We start from the raw sequence: 20,915 nt of genomic DNA on the forward strand, positions 1-20,915 counted from the left end.
CAGAAGTTTGCGTGTAACACCTCAGAACACAGTGACTTTGCAGGGCAGGTTTCAATGCTCCCAGCAGGGAAGCGCTGAGCACCTCTGAACATGGGCTGTGTCTGATAACAGCACCAGCACCTTTCACCCCCACCACATTACAGCTCAGACTTTTGTAACCAGTGTGTTCTGGGCAAAAGACAACATGGCCACTGACAGAAAAGCATTGAAACAGCAGAGGAATCTGAGCTCAGCCAGAAGGATCCACTCTATTAGAGTAAGTATGGAGCAAAGCACCCATTTGAATTCAAAACACTATTTAATAAATCTCATGTTCCTGAACAATGACTTACTACTGGCTTAACAACTAATTAAGCACCATGTTATCAATTAACATATATAGTATCAACAACCAGCTAAATAATGCTACCTGAATTACAGCCCATTAATGCCTTAGACACCATTTGGGGTCACTAACCCCAAATCACAAGAGACTGTGCCACCTCCTGACTCATCACCAGCATCTTCTGAAGCTGGTAGACTATTTTTTGGAAATTTCCCCATCATGCAGCACAAGCAATGTGACCCTTATCAGCCCTGAGGTTGGAAAACCAGAATCTGCATTGGAAGTTCCTGCCAGCCTGGCAAGCATCTCTTTAATCTGAAGCTGAAGAATAAAATGCGCATGATAGAAAAGCTTCCCACTTAACACATGGAGGTCTCAGATTGAATATCAATTCTCAGAGTGGTAACGAACAGAGTCCAGAGACCCAGGGAAGGTCAAAGCTGACTCATGCTCAGCAGGAATAGCAGATTTGATAAGCTGTTCCTTCTGCTATGTGGAGCAACACCAGTGCATACATAACAGGCATGCAGAAGGTTAGCACATTGTACTTTCAGCACTTAAAGGTCCACATCTAGCTAAATGTGGTCTGGACATAAAATATCTGGGAATAACAAATTGTCAGAGGGGATCAATATTTTGACTTAATGGTTAAGAAATTTTTCCCCTTCCCTGTGTATGTAAGGGATGGAAATCATTCCTCATCTGTTTTAGTCTCAACTACAGGAAATAGACAGAACCTCCTCCAGCAGCAGGACAGCACAAAAGCTATGTAATTTAATATGTCAGCACTCCCTACGTAGGAAACAGATATACCAATGGAAATTCTTTCTGTGTGAGGATTGTGTACCCACAAAACTCAGAGACTGAGAGTTATTATTCTAATTACAAAACAAAGCAATTTCTCTCTGCGCTTTGTAAGAAATAAAAGATTCTGGAAATGGTTGAAAGAGCACTGAAAACTAGCAATGAAATCTGCTAAAAAAGGAAAAAAAAACTAAGATCATTCTGCTGGATAGAATAAAGAATTTAAAAATACTAACTATGGGATGGCTGATGATAGTTACAGTCCTCAGTATCAGATACTAAAACGTATATTGATTCTTCTGTTGAAACAAGCAGATGACAAAGAAATATTAATAGCTGCTTGTTAATGCTCAATAATTAAAGTTACTTTTGCATTGAAAGTGAATTCTTGCTCTGCATTTACTGTAGGAAAAAAAAGAATCCAAATTTATTTTTAAAAAATTAGAGAACTCATTCAAAGTACTCCAAGAAGAGTTAAATCTTATGTGTGAGAAAGCCCAATACTGCATAATGTCTATAGACAGGAAAGAAAATTCCTGGTACGAAGACACTGTGTGATGTGTGTGAAGGGTGAATTTCCTACCTGTAATTACACCCTGCTGTTTGCCAGGGAGAGTCCATCTAACTGGATGACATGGCTTTTAATCACAGATTTCCAAGTTCCTCCCCTACAAAGAATACCTGAGTTATCTCTGCTTTTTGTTTTCATTTGCTAAGTAAATATTTGTTAGTTACGCCGCCGGAACAGTGATTATGTGCAGGCTCTATTAACGCAGGTTGAAGGTTACATCTGCTGCCCTCTTAAAAGAAAAAATGTTCACACCTGCCTCAGGGAAGCTGCAAGGATCCTCCACACACAAGGAACGTGGGTGCAGGGGGTGAACTTGTGGCTGGAGATGGAGGACCACAAGAGATGACAGTGCACAGAGTAAAGATTTGGCTTGGCTTAACCACACCCCAGCTCAGCAGAGGCTGAGAAACTGGGAGCTGGCTTATGCCTACAATAATCAACAGAAATCATACCTTTTGCATGAAAGTAGAGATTAAATCGCCTGGGATTTCTTCCAAGCCTGCTTAAAATGTACAAAGAAACGACTTCAGCTGAAGTCCGTCCTGATGCATGCTACTGTTCTGTTGTTCTCTAGCAGAGTAGCTATGTACAAGATGACTTTCATCACTGAAATTGTGGTTACATGAAGAAATGAAGTACTCTATTCAAGAAGGAAAGAACATCCAGCAATCCCTTTGAAATCCTGAGTGAATCAAAGTTTGATATACTCAAATGCCCCAAAAAACATTGGGCTATGGCATGTTGAAACAGAAAAAAATGTACTTGTTCAGAAGTGGCCAGAAAGAATGTTATCATGAAATATTGAAGCATCCAACTATATATAATACATTATTATATCAATTACTAATTTTGAATTAAATTACACATTAAAATTGATAAATTTTTGTTCATTCATGTGACAAAAATCTATTTCTACAGTTGATCCACAAATTCCAACTCTGTGGCCCTGCCAAACCCTTACAATGAAGACTTATTGCTCCCTAAATCCAAAGCATCCGTAAAACCAAACTGGATCACTCAAGGGGAGGAGGGAAAATTGAGTGGAGTAACTACTAGCTCCCCAGATTTCTCCTTCGTTTAACACATCTGTGATTGGAAGTGCAATTGCTTCTCTCCTACTGCTCACCAGACTCTTATAAATTCAAGCAACACGACAGAAATAGCCACAGAAATGTGGGCTTTCTTCTATATTATGAATAGCTTTTCTTATAGTAACCTCTGATTCCAATGACCCAGGAACCACAGTGCTGAAAAGACACATATTCAGAGACAACCCATGACCCTGAGAGCTTAGATCCAGCACAAAAAGCAATAGGAGAGATGGACACTAAGCAGTTTTACTTCAACACTTCTGCAGGGAATAAAATGCAGAAGATCAAACAATAAATATATAGCTTACCTACAATTTTGAAACAGAGCTACCAGACAATGAAGTTTCGTTAGCAATTGAATTTGAGAGAATAGGAGACAGGACAAAAACAGTTCAAGTTATTAACAAAGTACTGCCAACTCTGAAAGGTACTCTTCTGCCTACACTTCTTTGATTTGCCATTCATCGCTCTCCAAAAACAAGTGTGTCATTTTCTCCAAATGACAAGATGTGCTTTTTCACTCATCTCAGTGAACAGAAAATCTTTATTAGTTAGAGATACACAGAAGGAATAATACTACGTTTGCAATAATATATCTAATCAGAAATATGAGGAAGGATTTTTATGATTTAAGCAAACAAAAAAGAAACAAGTAGGAATTGATATTTAAAAATCTACAGCAGGAAACTCCTCAAGGTGAAATGCAAATCACCCCAACGTGCAGAAGAACATCACCGATTTGCTGTAAAATCATTTCCCACAGGTAAAGCCTAGATCCACTCCTAGTTAGCTCACTTCTGGCACCAACCAGGCATTAACTTGGTAGTCTACAGCCTCTTCATGCAGAGAGCTTCACAAAAAACTGCCACCCTAGCACTTCAGCTTCCACGACTCCAGAGAGCCCTGCTTCTTTCTCTTGTCAGAAGAAAACCTCTTACAATCTGAAGACATGCTCAGCCACCTTCTTTGTTAGGCCAGCATACTACAATTGCAGCAAACCGAGTATATTTGCCAGCAGAGAGGATTCCAAACTGCCAAGTGAACAACATGCATTTCCCCTTTCTCATGCTTATCCAAAGACTCGGTTCTGACTTGCTGTAAAGATTGGCACATCAGACCACGCGTCTTCCATCCATAGGTCTCCCATCTGTACATAAAAAACATGGCAAAGCCAAACAAAAGCTGAGGAGAGGAGAGAGAACAGGTGAATGTAGCTCCCAGTGACAGAGACAAGCAAGAAACAAGCAGAGTCCCTTCCCTACACCCAAAGGCCAATAATAAAGAAAAGGAGATTTCCTCACCCTGTGATCAGCTGAGTTTCTCTGTTAAAGGTGATCTAATCCTTGTAGGCTACAGAGAGCTGAGCTGTGGTGAGCAGGACGCTCTCAGGGCACAGCAGTGCCAGCCCTGCAGGAACACAATTCCCAGTGGCACTGCCATGAAAGGCACTGCACACCCCCATCACGCTTCAGCCCAGACGTGTAGCAGTGACGCTGCCCACAAGGCACAAATGTCAGCAGTCCTCTGCAGGCTAGCTGATGACACATTGAGATTGATGACTCTATGGTACAGCCTTTTATGAATTACGCTGCACAGCTAGACAGAGCAACCTATCCAAATCACAACAGGTGCTAAGACACTTTGTGTTAGAAGGCCTGCTGCTGAGCTCTGCTGCTGCCACTCCCCTGGGAAACAGACTATGAGATGGGCAGCCCGGTTCTTCCTTCCTCTTGACCCACTTTGGCTTCGATTGAAGAATTTCCACTCTTGATCTCCTTTCCCTGCCTGTTTCCTTGCCTGAAGAGCCAAGAGTCACTTGGCTTGCTGCATGCTACCAAGGAAGTTAAGCTCACCTTCACTTTTGCACATTTTTCAAGAAACGTTTCCATCATTTAGATATGCAGTTAGAGTCATCTGTTACCAACATTCCTGCAAACAGCTTATGCCAGGATCCCGTCACAACATTCATAACAGCATTAATAGCTTTCTGACAGAGAAGTTTATTAAAATGAATGGTGAAAGGCATCGTTTCCCGTTACTTGAATAAAAGGGACATTTAGCAACACAGAATCACATCTGGGGAGGGATGAATTTTGAGAACATTCTGTGCAAAATAATTTTCAACCTATCCATTTTTTATCAACTCAGACACAGAAAGAAACTGAATTTGCCAGAAATCATGGTTTAATGCTTTCAAAGAGCGACAGCATTAAATGCCTGAGAGTTCTGTATAATGTACCCCCAAACTGCAAAGCCTGCTGCCTTTGGAAGAAGGAAAAAAGAGGAGAATCTGAGAGCTCTATACCCCACTGCATTCTAACTCTCCTAAGCTTCCAGACCAGCTGGTCTAACTGAGGACTTTTTAAACGCTCCTCTGATGTACTATTATATGACAATAAGGTATTGTCCTCCTTCAGTATAAGCCACACTAAACTTCCCAAGCGTCACTGCTAGAGCTACAAAAGCCCATTAGCAACTTCTTTTGTCTAATGCCACATGCCCGATTCCTGGTTCCCTGTGTACCTCACTTCAGAGAAATTAGGCAACAGAACCATAAGCCTAAAATCAATATTTGAAAGACTGCGAAAGCACTGAAGTTAGGCAGCTGGTTACAGCACACAGCTGCAGCTATGGAAAGCCTGCTCTCTGCTTCTGCTGCCTTTTCCCTCACACTGTGCCCTGGCGCAACAAACAACATTTTCAGCATCCTTTGAACTGCCTCTAGCTCAGCACGATCCTGAAAATGTCCTGGTTGAACACTCTGCAAATGCGCTGTTTGCAGGGTGCTGCACAGCTGGATCCAAACAGCCTTTGCTGCAGCTACCTTGAATGCTACACCATGACAGAAAAGGTCCAACTACATCTCCAGACCAAGCACACTTGAGTCTTGCAAAAGAGCATTTACACTACATAGCGGGAGCCCCCTTTCCTAACTGCTGTGCAAAGGCTTTCAGTACAGTGTCTGGCTCTGCTGGTAAGGTGCTGGTTTTTAACTTCTGATTGAATCCAACCTGGAATCCGTATTAATGACAAGTTCTGTGCTCAGGAAATCAGAAACTAAGTTAGGACAGACATTTCACAGACTTGGTTTAAAATCCTTTGCTTTGCAAGTGACTTTTGTAGTCAGAATCACAAAAACCAAATCCTTTTACACTCCCGCACCTGTCAGCACCAACAGCTTGTTGCAATTGTACTGAAGTAATAAAAAGAGGCACCTACAGGCTCCAAGGGCATCAGTCATCACTGGAAAAAGCTCTTGTGGAACAGCCATCACAACTTGTCTAGTCTATTATTTCACTTCCAACGAAACAAGGTATCACTTGTCATTGGCCCTAATCAGTAGTGCTCAGAGACAGGCGACAACCTGGTAACACTACACATCTAACACAGTTGAAACAAGAGGTCTGTAGAGCTGTTCACAAAATCTGAAAGTGAAAATAAAACCAGCAGAGCCTACGTGACATTATATAACAAGGAGAGGTGTCACAGTTTGTCCTTTTCCTTCAGGGAATGTTTTTTCCTTCCAACTTCAGTAACAAGTCAACTTGGATTTCTCATCTACAAGAAGCATTACAGTCATCACCTCAAAGAGGGGAGCAAGGCTCATCTCAAAAGGCACTGGATTTCCAAAGCCAATTCAGAAACTAAAGTAAAAATACACTACTTAGCTTCCACTTTCTATCTTCACTGACTTGGTTGTTACAGCACATAATAGTACCTCCTAGATTAAAAAAGCACACCCTATACACACTGCATATATGAACTGCATTTTGTGACTGCTCACTTCTTCCAAATTTTCACTTTCAGGCTGATATTCTCAGAATTAGTACATGAAAGTAAGCAGCTATGGAAAACGTAAAGGCTGAGGTCTTCCTGGGATGGAATAGAATGGAAAAAAATAAACATCCCCCACAAAAAGATTTGGTGGAGAAATAGCCTGAACTGAAGTGTTTTAATGTAACTAAATTATCGGCCCTTGAAAAGGAGTAGTTGCACATACAGTCATTTATCAAATCCAACTGCCAGATGTTGGGAAAGAAGCCAACAAACAGAGCCCTCATTTAGCAATTTGCATATTAAAATCACTGGAGGGTTCAACACTGAATGGGAGCCACTCAGAGCCCTGTGTGCTTGTAAGTGACTGTGAAGCCCCAAGTCATCCAGCCCACAAACCCACTACTGTGTTTAAGCAGGTGATCATGGTTAAGCATGGCAACAGCCTATTAACTGCACCTATAATTAATATCTCTAGATATTAATTATCTAGATATTAGTTATCTAAATATCTAAGAGTTGAGTAGATAACTCTTTATAGATTAAAAGCTGTATAAAGGCCTTAACCAGTCCTGCTGAGATGTTCATTGGTAAATCTTTTCAGGAATACATACACAGTGTTTTGCAGGACAACCTGTCAGTGCTCTAAGCCCACCAGAGACTGTAAAGCACTGCTAAAACACAGCAAGCCAAACTAAAGGGCTGCATCTGTGACTATGGTGGTGTGGCTTCCTGTTTCCTAACTCGTTCACAGAGCAGACAGGTAACCCAGTTTAAAGCACACACACAGATGACACCTATGCACAAAAGACAAATGCAAACACACCTTCTGTTGTCCTAGTTGCAAGGAAGGAAACGGGAAAAATAGTTAGCAAGTTAGCACATTTAACAAAACAAAACAACAAATGCCCAAGTGAAATTCCTCCAGAGGAATGTGTTCCTGTTGTAAATTGATATAAACTATCATGCAGTGCATTGATTGAATCACTATTTTAAAATGCTGCCAATATCCCTGTGTGTCAGCTTTTACAACCATGTCTGCACAGACTTACCTTCCTAGTTCTTCCCCAATCTCGTAAACGTCCTCCACCCTCTGTTGCTTGAACAAAGCCATACTTGGACTCTTCATTGATGCAGAGATGATGCAACTAGAATGTTAAGAAAATATCACATTCATCATGACCTTTCAACAAGCAAAGAACAGATAAAACACATTTCTGATACAGACACTTGGGACCCACTGCAACTTATCGTGGCTGGACTCACCATGGACAGGTTGAAGGATTTTATTTATTAGTCTCAGCTGAACAATGAAGGCCCAATTGTATCAGCTGGTGAGCAGCGCTAAGCGAAGCGCCCCTCGCTGAAATAAGCGAGCACAGACACATCCAACCAACAGTCAGACAAACTTGTGAGCATCGTGCACCTTCACACTATGCAAGAGAGAGCTACTGTGAATATCAGCACTGCAGGCTTCTTCATTGCAAGCGTCAGCAGGCGGACCACAAACCAAGATGACCACATAACAGCTCTTCCTTCTTCTCACCTCAGGCTGTGGTGCTAGAGCACACTGGCAGGGCAGCGAACAGAAGTCTGAACAACTGCTACAAAAAGGCACTATGGTTCTGCCTACAGAATGCTCAGTGCAGTGTCTCTCACCGCACACCAGATGTTTTGAGTAAGAACAAGAGCTGCACCATTTATTGCATGTGTTTCTCTGTGTAACAGTGCAAATTTATGTTCAGTTTCCTGAACGTAATTGTTCTCTGTGACCAAGCCTCACTGGTGCAGTTGAGGACCTCTGTTGGGAATACATGACACAAAATTTGCTAACCAGAGAATGAGGCTGCTGGGAAAAGGGGGAAAGACTTGCTACTTCTACCAGAGTCACTGGACTGAAATCCTGGAGGTGTTCCGACAGCAAGGATCAGTTCTGGCTCCCAAAATGATGCTCTAAAGTTATAGGGACAGAGTAAGACTGAGAAAGAATTCACTGTGACATGTTTAACCTCACTTTACTATGCTACTCAGATACTTGTATACCACTATGCTAATGATACCAGGAACTCTAAGGATTAACCAAAGTCTGCCCCAAGTTTAGACTGCTGATAGAAGACCAAACAGAAATGAAGAGGCATTCAATGAAGATCACAGAGCAAAGTCCAGCAAATGATATTCACAAGCTGCCACGATGGCAGAAAAAAATCATCAGGCCTGACACATAAGAATGGATCACAGAAAAAGCAGTGGGTTTCTAAAGTGCTGCCTAGGTGTGCCCCAATCCATAGCAATGCTGATCAGCTCAGTTTTCCACCTGTTCCCATGTGTGCTCTTTTTGTCATTTCTTTGCTTTAACCTTGCTTGTCCCCTCACCTTTCTGGGTGGTCCACAACTGCTGCTTTTGGAAAAGGAGATCAGAGACATTACTCATCACATACACATGCAGCCATACAGGTTCACATGACTTTGTAACACAGTAACCAAGCAAACACCTCACAACATGTTGATGTGTCCTGTGTAGTTAAATACTCATATTACCCCTGATGTTACAAACAGCACTATTTCAATCAGAATGTGTAAGGTAGTGGTCAGACCTCTGAAATCATAACAAATCCAACTGCACTTAGCAATAGAGCTGTTGTAACTCTGGACTTCAGCACCACACTCATATCCCTCAGTTGATGCTTATTTCCCTATGAACCCTGGATGCTGCTCACTGCAGACGCATCAGGGACTTCCAGGTTCCAGAACTCTATTTTGATCTAGAAACAGACATAATCCAACATTGCAAGAAGCTCCAGCAATTTGGACAGACCAACGGTCTTCCTATAAAACAGGACAAAGTATCAAACAGCAATTGCAGGGCTTCTGCCATATTCACTTTTTTAAAAAAAGATTTTTTCCCCATCTCTGTAAGTGCACATTACAAGCAGCAAATGTGTTGTAAAAATTGAACAGACTTGTCAAAACCAACCCAGCTTTTCTCATGCACTCACCTCCCTAAATAGATCTGCTACTTTTTTTTCTCTCTCTCCCTTTTAAGCTGTTGGCTTCTAAGAAACAGGAGGGTGGTAGAGAATCAATCAAATTCATTTCCAAAAGCATTCCTTCAAAGAGAGAGATAGTCTCTCCTTGCTCTTCCATGTACTTTTTTTGGCTGGTATTGGCAAAACCTACACAGTAGGACAAAAATGTTTTGATATCTTCATCTCAGCTGAAAGGGCAACTGCATCAACCATTATCTATGTTGGGAGCAACATTCAAGCTTTTACAAATCAATAAGGAGTACCAAGAAGAACGACACTCCCTCTGTCAGCACACAGCACCATCACAGCACACAAGCCAAGAAGCGGTTACCTGCCTCCATCCTCCAGCACCATTTTGTGCAGCTTCTTATTGGCTCCCATACGCTGGGCATGTCCGTGTGTCCTTCTGGATTGACATTTCCACAGGGTGAATTCATTTCCACTTGGTGAATTTCTATTCACCCTTTCTAGTACACAACCCATTCATCCCCATATTCATGGGGAGCTCCTGACATCCCAGACCCAGCCTGTAGCCTGCGCTTATCAACACTTTTTCCCCACAGCGGGGAGGAAGACCCAGGGCACGTGCAGTATTCCAGCGAGAGCCACTCCTTTCCCCAAAGGGACCACAGCATCACTCTTATCAGACAACAGCAAGTACTTCAGCTCCCCTTGTGAAGGCTGCATGTCTGCACACATCGTGGGATAGTGCACGTGATGTGACATGACTGACATTCATCTGACACTGGACCAGCACACATCCACTTTGGCCATGCTTTGGAAGAAGTTACCATTTTCACTGCATGAAGGACACACGCAGTAACCCCATAAAGGGGAGGCACAGAGGGCTCCTAGCAATACCTGCCATGCCCTCAGCAGCAGCCTTGCTGGAAGTCTCCACCACACATATGATGGCTCGGCTGCAGACCGTGAGGCCTATTGCTTTCTCCTTAACAAATCTCTCCAAACCACTGCTTCAAAATCCTCCTTTAACTTTGCTCTAATTATGCTCTCTCTCATTCAGTTACCTAAGGCAAATGGTAGAAACTGCATAGACTGTGACAGTGAAGGCCAGAATAACCACGGCACTGTTCTGTGCAAACCTACACTTCCGCTGGTGAGCCTGGACCAGTCACGTTTCAGGGGTGTTTCTCACTTCCACTTTCGATCCCCACATTTTCTGAGACATCTTTTAGGCAATCCATACTTTTCCTCTATTTTCAGAGTGTTGCAAGATGAAAACAAATAAAACATGCTGCTGCTTTGCTCATTATTTCCCTTCCTCTTCCCAAAGCCTGGGATAAAAACGCCTCTTTCCTCTTAGTCTAAATAAATAATTCAAATTCTGCTTTGTAAATTAAAACTGCAGTATTTCTGAAGCAATCCTTCATAATTTCAAAGTAAGCCCCTTGACCAGTTGCTTAAGACTTGAAACCACAGTAAATCAATGCTACAGGTGGCATTTATCATAACTGGGATACCTGTAAGTTACTGGCTCCATCTGAAGTTTATATAATCTTGCTTGCAGTTGTTCAGAGCAACATTTTTTGAAGTGTTGGAGCAAACTTAACACTCAGACTTCAACAAAAGCAAACAAAGGACAAAGCCAAGCTGTGCCAAAAACCCTAAACCTTTTGCTCATCCTGATTTGCAAGATCAAGTTCTGAACCCATGAGAAAGTCTAGCAGAGGAAAATACTCATATATTAAGAGATAGTACTAAGACTCGCCCAAAAGGATTTACTCAGATGGCCTACTCCCTTCATTAGAATTCAAGGTACGTGGCTAAACGACATTAATTCAAACACACCTATTAAAAAAAAAATCTAAAAACCAACCACAGCCATTGTCCTAGGAGACAGACTTACTGCCTTCCACCCTCCTCTCTTCTGTGGGTTTCTCCCCCTGGCTGTCACCCAGCAGCTGCAGTTAGCAGGCATCCAAAATAGACTGTACGCTAGATGACCTGAGACAATTGTACACTGCACAAGGAGGGTAAGATAATGAAAGATCACCTTTATGCACTTAAATTTCAACCAAAATATAAATTCCCTACACGGTCATAAACACAATCCTTCCCAGGTGTTGCACACTGACCTTAGGAAACCAAGACAGTGTCACATTTCAAGGCTTAAACTACAAAGCTTTTGCTGGACTCCATTGCAAACATGGAGCAAAAGAGGAAGGAGGGCCCAAACTTCTTTACTTACACAGTGGTTTCCTTGGGAGGCTGACCTGTGACCAGAGCATGGGGTGTACACACAGGTCTGCACTTTCACAGAATACACCACGTCTCCCCAGCCATCCCATGCTGGGGCACGCTCCTTTCTCGTGGCTCTAGTGCTGAGCACTTCAATACAAAAGCATCTACTGGGCATTCCTATTACTTGCTGCGTTTCCACAATGATTCTTTGGAGCACAGTTTCACCTTTTACACATCCCAAACATGAAGAGGTGGCAAAGCATTAATAATACCACACAATTTCCTACAGCCGTGCAACCAGAAACAGAACACAGAGCTCCCAGCGTTCCAGTTTCTGCACTAGGAACATTTACTGCCAGTTCACTTCATGCTCCTAAGTTCCCTCATACCATAATATCAGAGCTCATTTGCCCCAGGAAATCGTGGTTTACCAAAGGACCAAAGCATGGACTGAAATACGTTCTTTTCTACCACTACACGTCCCATATGTAGGTGTTCCTGCCCCACTGCAGTTCCCTGCGGGGAAAGGAAATGAAGAAAGCAGCAGATACACCTCAAGGGGAGCGGGATAAAGGTTTCCTTCTGTAGGTAAATTATGAAGCCTGCCATCAACAGTTTGACAACTGATGACTGGTTTGTACACAGTGACTGTGTGATAAACGTCCGCCCATCGTGGAATAAGAGAGGACTTGGCCTTCAGCAGCTCTGCACCTTTCTCCTAAGCAGCCTCCTCCAGCCCCCTGGCCGAGCAGTTCTCCATGAGGGAAGAGTTGAACCACAGATCCTTGGCCAGACTCCATGCATCCCCTGAGGCACAGTTTATGCTGCAAAACAGTTACAGCAAAGCAAAACCCAAAGCAGGCATCAGAGCTGAGCACAGCGAGACAACTTCCCTTACACTCTCAGTACTATGAAGAGACCGCAGCGCGTCAGAACTGCCCAAACCAGTGACTGAATTAATAGAATGAACTGACGCGGTGCTTTATGCTAAAACTAAGCAGATATTTATCAGCACTGATGGCTTTTCCTCTTTCACCCTTCTCACCCCCACAGAGTTTTCTTCATTTTTCTCATCCTTCAGCTGAAAGAACTCAGAGGGCAGCAAAGGAACAGCGCTCGATCCAACAACCCCTGCCTCGCGCCTGTTGTTCTCCTGTCAGATCTGCAGGCGCGGGCAGCACCGCGTCCAAGCGATCCCCGCGTGCCCGAGCGCTGAGCTCGGTGCCACAGCCGGACGGGGGAAGCCCGCCGCGCCCGCCCCTCGGGCGCCCGAGGGATTAACGGCTGCACACGAGTTACGTCGCTGCCCCGAAGCGCGGTCCGGCCGGGCCGTTCTTCTGCACGCAAAGATGAAGGGCACAGAAAAGTTGGCAAACTACCGGATCCACCCCACATTCCCTAAGGGAGGGTCAAAGCCGAGCTCCCCAGCGTGGCACCCCGACCAGCAGAGCGGGAACATCGCAGGGGGAGGGACGGGGAGACCCGCGGGGCTCCGGAGCGCAGCGCCCACTTACCGCCGGGGATCCTCGGCCGCCACCGCGCGCGCAGGTCCGCGGGGCTGAGGCGGGGGCTGAGGGGCGGCGCCGCTCACCGGGAGCAGCCGCGGGGCCTCGCCCCTGGGCGTGCGGGACGGGGCGGGAGGGGAGGGGCGCGGGCAGCGCGCTGCCGCCGGGTGTCGTCGCGCCCCCTGGTGGGCAGCGAGAGCCGCTCCCACCTCCACCGGCACAAGGAGAGGGAAGAACTGATGGTGGCCGGCTGCCGTGTTCGATCCTATACAGACTGCTTGGGCTCTTCTGCTTTAGTAGGTTCGGGATACGAGAAAGCAATGCAAAATAAACCGATTTGAAGGAAAGAAGGCTGAGGTGGTGAATCCATTAGAAACACAGTTCATTCGTACGAGCTTCGTTCTATAGCCTGTGCAAGCCCAAATACAGGGGCTACTCTGAAAATAATGCCTCCCGTTTTGGTACGGAGGCAAATATTGACGGTACGGCAGTATAGGCTGCACCTTCCCGCCAACATTCCATCCCGCGCTGTTGCCCTGAGGCAGACAGGGGCAGAAGGGCACGCAGACAGAAGGCGTGCGATACAGAAGTGCGGCTGAAGAAAAGGTGTGTCATGGAATTCCTCCTCACAGAAAAAAACGGCACCACTGATATTCACTGCCACTGCCCGACTGCTTATGGAGAGCACAGAGTGGATGTGTGCACAGGGAGCTGGGGGTGGTGCATTGCAGCAGCCATGTGCAAACAAGCCGTGTTCAGGAAGGCCATACACAGCTGTCACACCATGAAATTCATTCATTTATCTATTTTTACAAGCATGGCATGCAGGCTCTTGCTCATCGCTGGCAAAAATGCACAGCTAAGGGTGGCAATGCTGCTGAAAAACAGCGTTGTGTGAGAATTAGTTCTAGCAAACAGTGCTGTTGTGCTCATGGTATCTGCTGTAGTTTCCATGGAAAAAAAAGAAGGCATTACTTTCAGAGCAGCCTACATAGAAGCTTACATTATTTACTATGTGGCCTGCAACTCAACATTGCCCAGTGCAATCTCCTGTTATTTCAAGGGACAGCATGGGTCTCAGTCCTCACTGTGGATCTCAAAACAGATGAGTGAGCACTACTGCAAAAAAATGTGCTGTACTTTTCCCAAGTTGACCTGGACCAAATGTGGACTAACAGGAATTACATCCTTTATTTGTTTACTCCTAAAGACGTTCCCCAGACCAGTAAAACTAGATTTTTTCCCCCTATGTGGCAGGCAGTAACTGTGATAAATACTGTACGGTTTCCTTAAGTTTCTCTTGGGCAGGTTAATATCCAACATTTGTTAATGAAGACTGATGTGGCATTGTTCACAACTGAAGTGAATATAAATGCTATGCTGCCTTCACTTTCAATTTTGCATGCAGTAAAGATAAAATAAAGCAATAGGAAATTATGCAGAAGCAGGCAGGCTGTTTCTATTATAACAAACTACTAAAACATATTTCAAAGTAATTTTATACTAGGCAAGAGCCTAAAGGCAATGCTTTTAATCATCAGAGAGAAAAAGAAACTCGGCTTCAGATCTGCTTGAAGCGAACCGGACTCAACTGTGCTCCTGCCCAGCAGTTCCACCCAGCTCTCCCAACTCAAAAAATTAGTGGCTGTATCTGATAACTAAGAGGGTGGAGGATAGGAAATGGTAGAGTTTTCAAAGGCCACCAGTAGAATTCATAAACAGAAATAGAATAACCTTAATTCCTCATCTTTAGTTCCACAATGTGATATGATTACATTAAAATTACATCAATACTTCTACAAAATTCTCAGAGAAAGGGGCACACAAGAAAGGACACAAATCATTCTGACAGGTGAAAGGCACTTTTCAAGTCTCTACACCCTGAATAATCCTCATTTCAATTTAGTTTCTACTCATCAGCCCTACAAAGTCGCCAAAAACACAAAGGCATACTGAATCTCCTTCACAATACTACATCCATGGGGTTTACATGCCAAAAACACAGGTTCTGTACAAATAAGAAACTGCTCTTAGAAGTTGTTCAGACACCTTTAGAACATTTTAACTCAGATTTCTTTGCAATGTTTCTGGCAATCAAGGCAAAAGAGTAAGAAGGAAAATTGAAAGCTAAGTAGCTTTCAAAGCAGGCAACGCAAGCAACCCGGTAAGTCACTGAACACTGCAGGCAAATGCTGCAGTGTCTGCTCACCAGTCCTCTTCCAGAAGCGATAGAGAAGCTCATACCTTAAGTTTCCGAGGGGAATTTTCACGTGTAAATACCAAAAACCACCACCTACATTTATAAATACAGCTCAATAGCCTACTTCACAATTTAAACACAAATCATGGCACCTGAAGACATCGCTGAGTCAGTTTATCAGCTCAAACAGGAAGTCTTAGTTGCAACTCACTGAAAAAAACATGAAACTGCTTCATACTTACATAAAGTACTCCCTGCTTGAAACACAATGGCAGGATGCAGTTGTTCAAGACTGGACATCTGAATTAAGGCCAAAGTCCCCGGATTTTCCCATCTGTATTGTAGTACTCAACGTTTAAATTACCTATTCACTTCTCTATAAAACCCGAGAATCATGTAGGGTAAAGAACAGCCAGTCTTCTTATTAAATAGCTGGTGGTTGCTGTTTTTTATCTTTTTTTTTTTTTAATTTCATGGTTAGCATTTAGTGCTGAGTTTTGCTCTCTAGTCTAATCCTTTCTTTGAAAACCTAGTCATGTTGACAGAGCAGAGTTGGCCATCAGTTAAACATTCATAATTGGAAAGGAGTATGGCTTCTACTGCATTATATCACAACAGAAAACACCACCCTATTAACTTCTTTGCGACTGAACCTTTTGCCTTCTTTCGCAGGGGGAAAGCTTCCAAGGCAGAGCACACCCTTCCTTTTCATTATCTGAATGAAGATATTTCGTGGCCTTCATGTGTGGGAAATCTTCAAGCATCAGTGCTACTTGGATTCTGCTTCCAGTGAGGTCAAGGAGCTGAAGATAAGGAAGCTATGTTTAGCACTCCTGGAACTCCCCCAGCATGAACACCTGATAGACTGTAATACAGCACCAGCAGACTTCAGCATGTTCTCTGCACCTCTGAGGGGCTCAGAACAGAGGGTGAGATTCTGCATATATGGACTCACAGAGTCGATCAACTGTGTTTATCCTTTCTAAATGAATTCGTTAGCAATAAGATATTTAACAACATTTAGCAGCTACATCCATCATCTGGACTCACATCTTTGTTGCAATTCCGTCGAGAACAAATGTGTTAACTCAGCTCCAAGGAGGAAACAGGAGCCTCAGCTGTTCTTTAACAGCTGCCTGTACAACATATTTAACATGAGTAGGTTGCATTCAGTGTCCAAGTGAGATCTTGTTCCCCATGCAGAATTTTCTCTTTATTCCTCAGACTTAAACCTTCAGTACAGAGGACAAGAGGTCCTTAAGCCAGTCATGTTCTGCCTCAGCTGCCACTCTATCCTGCTTTGAAATCCTTAGATTTCCAGCTGTGCCAGTATCTACTTGTAACTTGCCTGTAGAAGAGATAGAGAACTATATGGACTATTCACTTCTAATATGGAAGATCTCTTTCAACATGCAGTTAAAAATAATATCCCAAGTCTTATTTCCCATTTTTCAAGACAGCTGAAATTACACACTCAGCAACTGAAGGCTTTAGTAAGATAGGAACTGACATTCTGCTAAAGAGGCTGTGTCAGCAGATAGCATACAAATACTCAGGTTTCTTAGAAAGTCTGTTCCCTGTAAGCACTCATGAAAATTTCATCTCCCCTCTCCCCCCACACTTTCCCACAGAAGCCAAGGGCACCAATCACAAATGCACCCAGTCAGCATCACCTGCATGCACTATCTTCTTGTTTCTCTATAGAGATTCTCTGAAATCATGTTATCAGACAAAAAGCCTTGCTTGGGATTTGTTCCGAATGGCACCTGCAATTATTTTCATCTGTCAGAGGAAAGAAAGAAGAACTAGAACAAGCTGTAATGCAAAGTAAACTATTTATTTATTTTACATCAATCTTTATGAAAATAACATCACTCATGTTTTGTGATTCAAATTTCTTGTACCGCATAATTTTCAACATGGCACTTCAGGAAAGGTTCACCAAAACAGCTATGCAGTTTCATCAGAGTGATTCAACACTCATTTCTCCCCTTAGTATGACTGATCATACAACTCAGTTTATCAAATTTAGGACAATTCATTCATTCTTGATGCCGTAACGAACAAAAATATTTCCCTTTCTGCTGAAATATCTCACCATGTTTACAAAGATTGAGGGCAAGAGAAGAATCTGTCACAAAAGACACCTAAAGGGCAACCAAATACTCTATTGATTACATACCTGGTAAAAAAATAATCTGGTAACAGCTGATGATAGACACATATGCAGGTAAAGCTGAAATACTGTGCAGTCTTAACAGCTAGAGGTATTGTGCACCAACATTCTGGCTATTTAACAGAAGATAACAGAACATTTTTAAACAAGTAATCAGAAGTTTCACTGGAGAGTCACATATAAGAATACAAAGATGGAGAAATATTCCACAGTATGTAAATGAGCAGTTTGGTTTACATAACATACTGGGAATCATGCATAAGAAACTCAATGCACGGAAGTGCATGATCTTCAATTAAAAAAAAAAAAAAAAAAAACCAACAAAAACACATCCTCTACAGTCTTTATTTGCATTAACAAGTCCACTTCCTAAGTGGCTGCTAGGAATGTTAAATCCTCAGACTGTTTTGGAAGATTTCTCCCCTGTTGTGAACGCTTCATACCTACACAGCTCAGCTTCTGCAGGCTGACAGGTCTCACTGTGCTTCTGCTCTGTTCATTTGGTTCAAATACTGGTTGTGTATTTTGTATAGCCCCAACTGTAGCTACTGCTCAAAGCTGCCAGATTAAGCACTGCTAGAAAACTAGCATTAGCCTGAAGTCATCTGTAACAGCAAGGTAAGCTTCCTGCTATTTGCATTGCTTTTCTGTTCTACGTGGACTTCTAGCAGTCATTGCTCAGATGCCTCTTTCAATATATATATTTTTTTTACATTTTAACTAAGTATTCTTAACCAAATGAACTTGCTTGGCACTTCAGTAAATGAACACCAACTCATTTTATAATGCTAACACCAACTCATTTCAATAACTAACAAAATACCCAGGGACAACATAATTTGCATCATTTCCTACTATTCGGGTAGGAGATTCACATAACAGAATAAGAAACAGAGCTACTTTGTTCCACCATACAACCCATTAGCAATTTGTATAAAGAATCACAATAATACAATTTACAGTTCAGCACAAATGTAAAAAAGAAGAGGCCCTGCAATATTGCAGGTCACGTTTTGTCATCTGCAGAACCTCCTGAACAGTTCGTTTTAGTTTTAGCTTTGCAGCCCAAAGACTTCAATGAATTCTGCATGAAAATGTCTTAAGCCATAGAACCAGTTCCTAGTTCAGACACACATCTAAAGTCTTCACCTCTGTATTTCAACTGTTGCCACTAGAAGGAAGATCTTCAGCTTAGAAAAGATTTCATTTAACACACAAAAATAAGATGAAAAGAGAAAAAAAATACTGGACATTACAAACTCATTTAGAGACCAGCTCTTTCCAAAAACAGTATAAGTAGAAAATTAGAAAAGCTGGTCCCGTTTTTCTATTCAAATACTGACTGTAAGTAAAAAGAATACAGTACATGCAATAATAATATGAAAAAACCCTGCCTAACAAATTCAAGTAAACAACCAAGAGTAACTAGGAAAAAAGAAAACCTACCCCTTACAATAGACAAGATAGGTAGGGGTCGTTTTAGACACATGACATACAAGTCAAGGTGATTCCACCACGTGCCCTCACTGGCAAGGATTTGCTGGCTAATGTGAAGTTATGTAGGAAGAGGCATACATTAACTGTCAAAGTAAAACCTGCAAGTTACGTTCACCTTGTTGATTAAATATTTCCCTCCCAGATAAACTGACTAATAATATGCTTAGAGAAGGCTATAAATACATTCACAAGGAAAAAAAAAAAGTGCTGTGAAACAGATGCAAGATTTCTCCCCAAACACGTTAAACTTTTTAGAATCATTACAAGAGGACACCTGCCAGAGAAATCCCACCTGCTCTCAGGAAACTGAAAGAGATGAAGCAGAAGCTTCATGCACTGGACTGCTCCTGTCCACTGGTTTTTGGTTTGTTTTGCCAATTAACCACTCCTTCCCAGAGCTGAGCAATTTGCTGGCTAGTGTTTGAACGTTAGTTTTATCACAATCTATCCTGAGCCAATCTAACATTACTAAGATTCAACAGCTCAAGAAAGAGCACTGCAGGAGCACAGAGAAAAGCCAATTAAAAAACAAACAACAAAACACACCAGAAAAATCCACACACCTAAACAGGAACTCTACCTCACTGTCAGAACTGTTTAAGAATACAGCTAGCGATGAAATGACAAAGAATTCTCCAGTCACATTTTCACAGATGCTCCAAATCCTTCCTAAGAGCTGTCTGAAAGCATGAGCACACAACGCTCACAGAAAACCGGAGCAGACTAAGAAAATATTGCATTTTTCTGCTGGAAAAAGGTCTTAAGTTTGTATGTGCGTGTTGTGGCCTTGAGGGTTCTTTGATTAACACTTGTTCTTTGAATGCCATCTATTACAGGTTAGTTATATGCTCCAGCAGAAAGAATGCTGTGTCTCTTTTTAAAGATCATGACTCTGTCCTACTTTAAGACCTAAATAGAATGATTTAAATTCAAAATAAGGAAAAAAAATGCTAATTCAGTATTAAAAGATACTCCTGCAGAAAGCTCTGTTCTTCTTCCCTAATATGGTTTTGGTTGTGGCTTTGTTTTTTGAGAGATAACAACCAGAAAAAAGAGAATAGAAATCAAACTGAACAGAATTTGTTCAACTAAATCTTTTGTAATAACATTGATCTTCAGCAACACACCTGCTCAGAAAAGTATACATATTTGATATCACTCTGTAGTAGTATACATCGAACATTCAATGACAAATAAGGACTTATCTTACACTTAAGTACTTAAAGTCTTCTGTTGGATGATCCATTTCATGTCACTTCAGTAAAAGATAAAGGAATGTAAAAGTCCTTCTCATGCTTCAAGCCATTCTTTTCTAGTTGTGACCAAAAATGGGCTTTTTTTTTGCCCAGGGACAAAAAAATAAAAGCCATTTATTAAGCCAACCTGAAGCTGAAAAATAAGATGTCTTCCCACATTGATCTTGCACTATAAAAAACATGATTACAATCACACAAATGCAGAAGCCTGGCAATGAACATAGTAAACACCATGCAGACTTTTCTTACTATTGTTTCACGTATAGACAACTAAAAGTGTGCTGCAGGAAAACAACTGTCAACAGTTTCAGTGAATTCAGCTATTTGACTAAACGAAGAAATGCAGTAAGTGCCCTACATACAATTCCATGAACATAAACGTAAACAAAAGTGTTTGGCCTCCATAAAACAACACGTTTCTGAAAGTGCTGGGGCTTGGAAATCTGTCCTGCATATTTCCGAAAGCAATTAGTTTACATTCTGGTTGA

At 42.3% G+C, this 20,915-nt stretch overlaps 1 protein-coding gene across 1 annotated transcript in view; it reads right to left on the minus strand.

Moving 5' to 3' along the window:
* The window catches only part of DAPK2 (death associated protein kinase 2), a gene marked incomplete at both ends in the record, with an annotated part of 33,735 nt that extends 24,077 nt beyond the window's left edge, over positions 1-9,658 (minus strand). The window contains 4 exon segments of the mRNA XM_079540747.1: positions 7,618-7,697; positions 7,702-7,713; positions 9,562-9,588; positions 9,590-9,658. Coding sequence (XP_079396873.1) covers positions 7,618-7,697; positions 7,702-7,713; positions 9,562-9,588; positions 9,590-9,658 — 188 coding nt within the window.
* Positions 9,659-20,915: the final 11,257 nt, after the last annotated feature.

This window comes from Tetrao urogallus (assembly GCF_951394365.1).
Source record: "Tetrao urogallus genome assembly, chromosome: 11".
Lineage (NCBI taxonomy): Eukaryota > Metazoa > Chordata > Aves > Galliformes > Phasianidae > Tetrao > Tetrao urogallus.